Source organism: Octodon degus, unplaced genomic scaffold (genome assembly GCF_000260255.1).
Source record: "Octodon degus isolate 3935 unplaced genomic scaffold, OctDeg1.0 scaffold00038, whole genome shotgun sequence".
Classification (NCBI taxonomy): Eukaryota; Metazoa; Chordata; class Mammalia; order Rodentia; family Octodontidae; genus Octodon; species Octodon degus.
In genome coordinates, this window is record NW_004524614.1 from 16402813 (window position 1) to 16413969 (window position 11157).

General features: G+C 34.4%; 1 protein-coding gene across 10 annotated transcripts in view; it reads right to left on the reverse strand.

Annotated features, from left to right (window-relative positions):
* The window catches only part of Postn (periostin), a 33663-nt gene extending 23057 nt beyond the window's left edge, over positions 1 to 10606 (reverse strand). For 5 of the 10 annotated variants that reach the window (XM_023715036.1, XM_023715035.1, XM_023715033.1 and 2 more), the window contains exons 1-5: positions 10410 to 10604; positions 8921 to 9019; positions 4461 to 4525; positions 2666 to 2823; positions 558 to 722 (exon numbers count right to left, since the gene is read on the reverse strand). In XM_023715036.1, coding sequence (XP_023570804.1) covers positions 558 to 722; positions 2666 to 2823; positions 4461 to 4525; positions 8921 to 9019; positions 10410 to 10528 — 606 coding nt within the window. In that variant the 5' untranslated portion in view covers positions 10529 to 10604. Of the gene's footprint in view, positions 1 to 557; positions 723 to 2665; positions 2824 to 4460; positions 4526 to 8920; positions 9020 to 10409 lie in introns of all 10 variants that reach the window. The other 5 variants (XM_004631096.2, XM_023715031.1, XM_004631097.2 and 2 more) reach the window with 5 other exon arrangements.
* Between the last annotated feature and the right edge of the window lie 551 nt (positions 10607 to 11157).

Consider the following 11157-nt stretch of genomic DNA (forward strand, 5'->3'; position numbering starts at 1 on the left):
ATGTAGGTCAGGGAATTACTGAAAGTCTATTTAGTCCTAAAATAAATTCTGAGAGTAAAATAAATAATTACTACAAAATGAAGTAAGTTCTATTGCAACAACTTCTGAAGTACTTCTTACCAACTTTTTGTCCCTGGGAATTTAACTGTTCAAAGAATCCTGTAACTCTGTTGGCCATTTCTCTCAGTTCTTATCCAAAAACTGAAAAAACCTCAGCCAGCACAATAGCCAGAGAACAGATGAAAATACATTACTCATTTTCTTAAAACCCCTTTTTCCTTTGAATACTTAAACACACACCAATTACTGATTTTTCCTCTTTTAGGACATCTAAATCTACTGGGAGTGAATTGCCAATGTAACTAATTTACAGATCACAATCTTTTCTACAGGAAGGTAATTAAAAACACTTACATGCCCTAGATCTGGGGAGAAGCCATGATATAAACATCTACATCATTCTCACTAATATTTTATTTCTGTTAAAATTAAATAAATGGTAAAGACAAAATTGATGGAAATACTACTCAGATGTCCATTTTGCAAATAAAACTTACCCCATTTGGATAGTGATTAATGAAAAGCCCCAAATTGTTGTACATTGATGGAATAACCATGCCATTCTTTAGGTCCTTGGTCAGCATTCTCTTATTCACCATGTGGCTATGTAAAGCATTTAGTAACTCAACATTTACGTTGCTCTCCAAGCCTTTACGGATGTCCTGGGGAAAATTAAAATGATGGGGGATTATTTCATTTTGGTTCACTATTGAAATTTTTATGATTTCCCTTTTTATATTTTATTTGTTACTTTCTTATTTCATTGAGGGTTGATCATACAAAATTGACATAAATAAATGATATTATTTCAATTTATGAAAAAGTTTATAAATTCAAGTACCATGTTAGGGGTAGTGAATTTGACAGAGTGAAATGTTTTACATAGTAAACAAAATTTCAAATGAATATATTTGTTGAGATGACACTGATATAAATGCAGACTTTGGGGATATGATATTTTTAGAAGTTTAAAAATATTATAACTGGGGGCCTGGGGAGATAGCTCAGTAGAATAAGAGCTTGCCTGGCAAGTGCAAGATCCTGAGTTCCAATCCCTGGTACCACAAAAAAAGAAATAAAAATAAATAAATAAATAAATAAATAAATAAATAAATAAAGTGGCCTGCAGATACACCTTGAAGAGCAGATAAGCTTTACATGGAAAGGCAGAGTGTGGTGGTCCTTCTGAGTCCAGAGACAGCCTTAGGATGAACACTGGAGAACCAAGTCATATAGCTCGATACACACAGATTTTTATGTTTACCAGGTCTTATTAAGAAAAATATTGAGGACACTGCACGGCACAACAGTGTAGCAGGCCTTAATTCCTAAATTTAAACTGGGAATGAGGAACTATTGAAGATTTTGTGACACTGCAGTTACAGTCTTTAGAACTGGGCTGTAGATAGATGAACTGGGTGATGAGACACAGCCGAAAGGAGGGCTCTGGATGATGGGACTGAATGCTAGAGGCAGGTGATTAACAGTAGTGTGTAACAGTTGAGGAGAGGAGAGGTAAGTATTGCTTACAGTGTTCAATCTGAATGTTGAAATTGTTGTTGCCAAATAGGGGTAACAACCACCAGAGAGCTATTATTTCTATAAAAAGGCAAGGCAATGTTTTGGATGGCTTTTGTTTAAGGATACTCATGGTACATCTAAGAAGAAGTATTAAGGCAGACATCAGGAATTACTAGGGTGCCAAGGAGAAGAAAGTACAAGAAGCAGAAACATCACAGCTACAAGCATTATAGTGAAGATTATCATCAGAAGTGAAGTACTGAGCAGATCTGAGAGCATGGAAGAGATTTTTACAGCTTCTATTATTAAAGCAAGGAAGAGCAGTCACCAAAAGGAGCTGTAGAAGCTGTGAGATGTCGGGAGGGACAGCCTCGAGAGGAATTCTGTAACTCAAAGAATCACACAGTAGTGACGCAGGACAATCACTACAGGATGACGTCTATGTTTTCACAAGTATACTTGACTCTAGTGGATAGTAGGTTAATTTTTGAATCAAGAAAAATGCAGAAGGATAGTTATAAATCAATCTGAAGACAGATTTAGAAGTTAAGGATGTTTTACGGTGTTATAAATCAAACTGTGCATAAAACGCCTGAAAATTAAATGCATTGGTTACAAGATTTCATTAGATTACATACACACATAGTTGTAGATGTGATAGTTCTTGGACAGCCATAGATATTTGCATGTAATTAAACTTACATGATAAAATATGGTTGTCTAACGTATCAAATGACAGATTTGACATTTAATCAAGCTTCTTTATTTACCTTTCTATTATATATGTTGCCAAAAAATTATATATATATTTTCTCAAAACTAATAAGGTAAGAGGAAAGGGGTAAAATAGAATGCAAAGTGTGCTTTCAGTCCATTCTTGCTATTTAAAACTTAGTCTATAATCCTTGGAAGAATTAATCATTTATGAATATATTAGAATAACTTCCTTCAATAGCTCATCCTTTACATAGTCTCTTATATACACAATAGAAAGACATAAAATTCTTCTCCACGTTCAAATTAATCAAATTAAGGGAAACAGCATTTGAACATAACAAATATAACAATAAAAATAATGAATTACAGAATCCAAGTTTTCCCAAGCTTCATTACTCGGTGCAAAGTAAGTGTATGACCCTTTTCCTTCAATCTCTGCCCTCAGCTTTGAGACGTCAGAGTAATGCTGTGTTGTGGTGGCCCCCACAATACCCAGCGTCCCGTAAACGTGGTCGATGGGCATAACTGAAAAACACCAAGAAGGGAATATGTAAGATAATGTTTCCTGAATATCAATTCAAAGTCACTTAAACTTTACACAGAGCTTATCCACACATTTAGCTAACCATTTTGGCAACAACATTCTATGAATCAACAATTTTATTCTAAATTTGCCTTTATAATTCTATATAATATAATATTAACCCAAACTATTGTATCACATATTGTTTGTGTTCAGGGAAAATGAGTTTTAAACTATTATTTTGGATTAATTTTCAGTCTATTTTTGTCTAAAGCTTGCTACAACCATAATACTCAATTAGAATTATCAGAAAATATCACAGATTCTTTTATGTTTTAAATAGAATATTCATTTTTCACTGACAATGGCATAGAAGTCATTTCTATCATGTTGATTTGATATTCTTGGGTAACATGATACTGTTTTTAGATCTTTAAGTTTTAAAGATTTGGTTCCTTTAAAATAAATTTGTGGAAAATGTGTAGAAAAAACAAATATATAGAGTTCCTTGTTTCCACTATAAATTCAGTAAACAAACAGATCAATGTATCTAACACTTTCATTATATTTCTCCTAAATGTCAGAATAATGAAAAATGTCCACATGTCAACCTGAAATATAAGTCTAGTATGGTGCAACCAAATTATTCTTCTGATCAGATTGAATTTGAAAATTGGTATACTTTGGATACTGTCAGAGGAGAAATGGCTATGACATTTGTGAAGGAACCTAAGATGAAATGACATAATTAATAGTTTAAATGATTAAATAAAAAAATACCTCAAAAAGATGAGGAGATTAAGTCAAATGAACAAATTTAAATCTAACAGGTTTCAGTGTAAGTCCTTTGCTTAGATGTAGAAACCAAATCCTAGAGGGAGATCTGACTTGATAGTTTTCATGTAAAAACAAGTCTACAGTTAATCTGTTGCAGTCAACAGACTAGGGACTACAGATGCAATATGGGTGAATCACACAATATGATCATAGATGATGTTAACCAAAGTGCAGGCCTCCCAAAATGAAATCCTTATCTTTGGGTGTTCTCTCAGCAGCTCTAGCCTGCGTGGGTTGGAAACAAAAGTGAGAAATGATCAACTAAATTCCTTTTATGAGTTAGTGTCCAGGAGGGTGAGGGATCCAGAGACTGTGCCCCATGAGAGAAACTAGGGATGAGTGACTGTACAAGAGGAGACTCTGCTGAGGAAGAAAGCAGAGCTGGAGGAAGAGTATGATGATTAGCTTAAATATCTGCATGTCTGTCTTTTCAGCTAGAAGAGTTGTACAGGGCCAGGAAGTCAGTGTCCTGCAAAAAGCAACTTCAAAAGAAGGGGTTTTGTAGTTTGAGCTTATGTTCTTGAGAAGCTGAGCTAATTTAAAATTATGACTAAACTTGATTATATTATACAGCATCTAAGTGCTAAAGAAGTGTGTTCTAATATCACTGTTACAAATTTATAATTAAGACAAAGATACACAGAGTATGTGCTGGAGGCATGATGGTGCTAAACACAACTACACTTCTACCCGCACACGCAAACACCAACATACATTCTCACACGTGGCTTTTTTTAGTTTTTGAACTGTTTTTCCTCATAAAAATTAATTTCTTCATTTACTTAGAAGTTTAGATTTTTACCTGCTGGGCAGCCTTTCATTCCTTCCATTCTCATATAACCTGGACAACATTCATATAGCACAGTCCTATGAATTAGAAGCAATTTAACATTAAAATGGAGAAACATATAGGGTACATTTTACAGAAACTTGGCAGAGTATATCCCTTATTGCCATGACTTACTGAACATCTAGAAACTAGCCCCCTTGCCCCTATCTGACACATGCATTTATATTAGCTTTTTCTTACAGTCTCATGAAATTGTGGAGTGATTCCAGGATTCTGATCCAGAAGAATGCAATTTGTATTTCAGTTTTACTACTTGGTAGACATATGACCTCAAACAAGTGTAATAGACTTCCAACTTCCTTGAATATTTACTACAAATGTAGAAAAATAATACTCACAAATTAGTTGTGAATCTCAAACCAAAGTTTCTTTTTAGAATAATTTTGAAAACTTCAGTTAGTTAGAAATGTTTAGTAATATAAAATTCTTAGAAACATTAGGACTTTTCATGACCCATAAAATGTCATCTTATTTGTGACAAAAATGCTATTATATAGAAATGTCATTTGAGGTATGATCATGTTAGATATAATCCTTAAAATCACTTGTGTATATTTTTAATTTTGTGAAATTTGACAAATAATTCAGATACATTTGTTCAAATTGTACAACACAGGATTCAAGAAAATACTATCCTGTTCAAAGTTTACAAAATACTTTTATTATAGTAATAACTAAATCAAACAACAGACCAGAAAATTCAAGCAATGATATAGTGCACCAAAAGTAGCTTTATCTAAATTGCTATTTGAGAGCTGGTGAGATAGCTCAGCGATCTAAAGTGCCTGCTTAGGCAAACTTAGGCAAGCTCGCAGGGACCACGGTTGGATCTCTGGCACCACATGACATGACAGTCCAGCCCCTCCCCCAGGGTGGGCTGAGCTGGCCACACACACACAAAAAAAATGCTATTTTAGAGAAAACAGTAAGTGAAAATTCTCTAATTGCTTCCATATTTCATGTTATTAACAATATAATCCTGCTTTTCATTTTATCAATCTCTATAAGGTATTTATTATACCTTCTAAGGTTCTAGAATAAGAATTGCTTTTAATTAAAATTTCATACAGTGATTTATGTTTTTTTCCAATAAGAAGAGGAACGTGTCAAACAACAACTGGAAATAAACTATTGCAGAATGACAGAACATTTTAAATTTTTAATTGATAAGTGAACACATTGATGACACTTAGATTAATTATTATGTATCTAAGTCATTAAACATAAACTATCTAATTTGGACACTCTTTTCTTTATATTTAGCTCTGGTAATTGAATTCAAAGAGTATAAACGATTGAAAAAATGTAGACATACCTAAGCAAAAGTCTACCAAAAATAAGAATAAAGACCTTGGTTTTAGTATAAAAAATATTAATACAGTAAAAACTCCAAGAGGTAAAATCTTAGGAATATAAGAGGTTATCTTCTACAGGTACAAAAATAATTATTGTCAAGTTGACACCAGGTATGCTGATTAATTATCCATGATTTGTGTCCTATTTATGTTCTTGGAAGTTCTGCTTTTATATTTTGTTAATGAAAATTTTCTAACATATTGGCTTAAAAATATAAATAGAAAAAGTATAAATACATAAGAAGATATAGACAAAACAACACAGATAATGCTAATTTCAAGTAGTCTGATATTTCAAGAAGAAATGATATAGGAATCATACGTAAAATGCATGAGAGGCTTATGGAAATATTCATATGGCTCCTGAAATAGATTTCATTTACATGAACCTTCATATAAAAAATTTGAAGATTGGGATGCCATGAAGTGGATTAAAATTAGATTTAATGAATGCTTAAAAAAATTGAGATGCAGATATACTTAACCTAGAGATTTAAAGTAAAATAATGAAGAGTGCAAATTATTTATATGACAAAAATCTCTCTAACACAGTCTAATAAGACCCAATAATGAGTTCTAATTTAGGAAATTAATGAACCAAATGTGATAAAAATTCTAAAACATGATGGTAATCTCAGTTGATAGTTAAGCTATATGGTTATCTTAGTAGATATTTTAAGTTTTTTAAAGAACATTGATGTCTCCTAAAGCTCAATGTTCCCACATGATGAGGAAGACAAAGCAGGAGGAGAGAACATCCATCACGAGGCACAGCTGAGAACATCAGGGATGCACCTTCATTGCCTTAGTAGTAACTAAAACTTCATGAAATAGCAGCTGAAAAGGTCCCTGATATTCTCTGACATAAGCCTACTGAAGGCTTTAGAAATGGGCCTGTAAATATATTTCGGAAAATGGCACAAACGTAGGAAAGTTCATGTTTTTCATCAGGCTGGCCCAGTTTATTTTCGCTCAGTTCCTAAAGCAATGATGTAACGTGGAGGCTACATTTTTATTAACAGACATGTAGTCTTACATACATCTCTGGACACTGCAGCGAAAGCCAGCAGATGGAGAACCAGCCATTGCTCTTGTCAGCATTATTTATTTCTTTAGATTTTTGGAGCTATTATTTGCATCTATTTCAATGCAGATGTAAAAGGGTTTGTCCAAGTGGAGTTACTGGGGGAAAATTAGGAACTGTAGTTGAACAAAGAAGACATTGTTACATTCTGGTAAAAAGCCAGACACCAGAGCAGGATTTTTTTTTTAATTTTAATGGAAAGAAAGAAAGAATGTTGGCTTGTGTTCTGTGTAAAATTAGCCATCTGTAATATGTTTACATGAGTAAAGTGGGATTACAGCAGACTTTGAATTCCCAGGAAGAATACACAACAAATTTTTCCTAAATATTCAGTAGCTAGTGAGCATTCCCAATATACTCTAAGGTACACATGAGTAGAAAGAGCAGATGTGAATTCAAAATCTGTCTTCCAATTGTGGCCTGGCTCATGGCTTGGGGAAGATCACTGTAAAAGCTGAGTTATGTTAAAGTTTGTGAATGATTCACAAGGCTAACAGATGTCTGCTTACTAATGGGGATAATGTCTAGGTCAAGATAGAACATCAAGTCATTGAACAGGGAACAGAAGCCCAGCAGTTTCTTAGACTTGCTAAGCAGGGGGAGATGCAAGCCAGCTAAGTTTACATAAATTGTGCTTGGCAATAAATATAGTGCTTCATTTCAAGTAAGTATCTGGTTATAACTCCTTTTCTCACCTACCCATGTATATTTGTTTAAAGTATTATACTTTCAGTTTAAGAAAAATCGATCCTATAAATTCTGTAATTCTAATTCCACATCCATCATTTTATCACTTCATAAAGCCTATAAGTATGAAATTCATATTCACAATAAAGCCTCAAAGAGGTTAAGGGATTCTTTACTTAGTATACCAATAATGTTCAGTTACACATCTGTTTTAACTACTTCTTTTACTCAATTTATGGTAAATAAAGTTGAATACCACGTTCTGACTAGAGTCTCTAGATCTGCTTGCCTAAATATCCTGCATTGAAGGTGGGGTGTAAGTTAATAGGAAGTAGAAAGTGTCATATCCACTGCTTCAATGACTGAGAATAGCATCTAAAACTGTTCTAAATTAGAAATTTATTCTACATTTGACTTGACTTCTTCATTGTAAAATAATTTTTCTTTTTTTTCTTTTTGGCAGAACCAGGGATTGAAGTCAGACCTTTGTGCTTGCCAGGGAAGCGCTTATTCCACTGAGCCATCTCTGCAGCCCCAAAATAATGTCTTTAGATGATACAAGGAATTATTGGACCTTTGCATGTCTAAGATTTTTGTTTTTTCATAACCTTATTTATGGTAAACTGAGAAGCATGTCTCCTAAGTGAATTAATTACATCTTTCAAACTTTATATTAGTCAATGAAATATGTGACTGTTAGTGTTAACATCTCTCAAAATCAAGCATATCAATAGGCTTCCAGAATCATCTCTGTCGACCCTTGAGAATCCAGCAGTAGCTCAATATATGAAACAATGGAGTAAGTGAAGACAGAGCTTCCTAAAGTTATTTCAACTTTAAGCTTTGATGAAAACTCCTGGAAAACTGGAGTGCTTTACATAACTTCCAAGTGACTGGAAGCAAATTTTTGTGGGGCTTTTTGCTTTTTTTTCTTCAGTCCATTTTTAAGGATAGGAAGAAAAGGAGGCACAGAGGCTAATTTGCTTCTCTCAGATGAAACAGACTTAAACAACCAAGAGGATTAAAAAGCAGAGATAACAGCTAACCACATGTTGATCGCCATGCACCCTGCCAGCCTCAGGCCTGTCCAGGAAGTGGGCTGTCTGTGTTATGATTGGCAGTGGTGAAGACATAGAGGGTGCTTAATCCCACTTGTGACATTTTCTTTAAAAGCTCACAGTTTTGGACAGTGTTATCCAGGATGCTGTACATACTCAAGAAGAGGCACGTATGTACACATCCTGCTATCTTTGGAGCTGGAAAATGAGGGACTAGATGACACTCACGTTTTCTTTCCACAGATGGCACCCTGATACCAGTTCTTACAAGAGCTGAAGTATTTCTTTTTGGTGCCCAAAATCTGTTGAAGAGCGCAGACATTTGGTCTGTAGAGTAGAAGGAAGAAAAAAATTAATGTCTTACCAGTGATTATTTTTTTCAGTTACAAGTCAAATGTTTTAAACAAGGAGATAAGATATGGATTTTATATTCAAAGATGTGATTTTAACTTCACAATTATCCAATTCCAGATGCAGTTCTACTGAATCATTGGAGCTACTGTCCATGGGGTTGGGGAAGGAGAGGGAGAGGGAGAGGGAGGGGGAGGGGGAAAGGGAGGAGAGGGAGATGGATAGGGAGAGGGAAGGGAGGGGGAGGAGAGGAAGAGGGTGAGGGAGGGGGAGGATGAAGGGGAGGGAGAGGGAGAGGGAGGGGGAGAGGGAAGTGAAGAGAGTGAGGGGGAGAGGGAGGGGAGAAGGAGATATCTTGGGTAGATATCTCTGAGAATAAATATCAATATTTCAAAAAGTTAACCTAATAGGAATGCTCAAACAGAAATTATTTTATTTTATTTTATTTTATTTTGTGTACTTTATTACTTTTAAGAGTGTCTAATCCACTTACCCTTTTAAAATCAAACGTTATACTCTTTGGGTGATGGAGGTAGTTTTAGGACTCTGAATAATGAGAGATCACAGAGGAAAAGAGGCAAGACTCACTAGGCACAAAGATAATCTATTCTGTTATCCCTTAGGTAGTTACAGAAGCAAATTAGCACAAAACTTATACTTTGAATAATGAAGTTACATAAAGAAATTTTTTATCTTTGAATGTAAGTTGTATATCTAAATATCTTCTGACATAATTTAATTTTTCCCCTAAAAAGTTGGAAGTTTTATTGGCACCATAAGGAAGGAAGCTGTTAAGTTGGATGAAAATCCCTTTGAAGCACATGAGGAAGTGCCAAGATTTACATTTCTTTTAAAAAATCATAAATCTGTGGTTAAGTTCCAAAATAATGTCTATTTCTAGGTTGTAGTTGCATTTGTCCTTAAGAAAAAAAACTTCAATAAGTTCAGTAATCTAGTTGTGTTACACATATTTAATTTTCATATATAATATCATATATAACTTAATTTTCTTATGCAATTTTTATATGTTAGATCCTATCACAGTAAATTCTTCAACTTTGAAACCCCATTTCAGATATTTGGAAAGAAATAAAAGCATAAATATACCAAATCAGAAAGGAATGCACTATAAAATTACATTAACCAGATTATTATTACATAACTTTTATATTCCAGTTAATTAGGCAATAATTCTTAAAGTTTAAAATGCACACATAAATCCCAGAACATTTATTTGCTCCTCTTTCATCACCTTGCAGTAAGTGAGAAAAGACACCTGGAAGAGTTTTTATGAGGAACTTCATATATACTTATACACATAACAAGCTAAGGGATTCAAAGTTCGTGAAATCAGTCACTGACTTACCCCTGATCCCGGCCCCTGATGCGGCTGTGAGCCAAGACCTTGTCATAATAACCGTTGGAATTTGCAGGGTTAACAACAGACAACAGCAGCAGAGAAAATATAGGCAGGAAGGGAATCATCTTTAGTCTCTCCGCTGCAGTGAGTCCACGAAGAGAACTGGCAGTGGGCTCTGGACGACTCAGAGTTTATATACATGTGAGAGCTGTGGGAGGGAGCGCTGCCTCAACCTGAGACTCTGAGCCCTCTCCAGGAGACAGCAGCAACTTCAAGTTGCCAGCAAAAATCTGTTGGGCTCGTTGTATTCTGAATACACTGAAGCTCTTTTTATTCTCATTGTGAAAATTTTTCTAACAACACAACTTGACTCGTATGTTTACATTTAAGTTTTATTCCTTTGTGTTTTAAAGAGTGGTTTTTAACTGAAAATGATGTGGTCTGAGTTTTAAGGAATATTCTGCAATCTGTCCCTGTCAGAGTATGTCTTAAGGAGATGAATATTTGGTGTGATAGTTGCCACATGTGTTCCACAGCAGAACTGAAACGTTATTAGTTTTCACCAAAAGAATGGTAAATTTGCTAATCACAAAGAACTGCAGGGTATGAATTTTTTAAATGTTGGTAAGACTTACTATTTGCATAAAACATGAAATCAGAATTTTAACTTGCTCTACCACGTTTGCTTTGCAGTTCTACTGACCTGGAGAATTAATTCCTATTTTCCTTTCCTTTTCTAATCTCCTAGGACGTA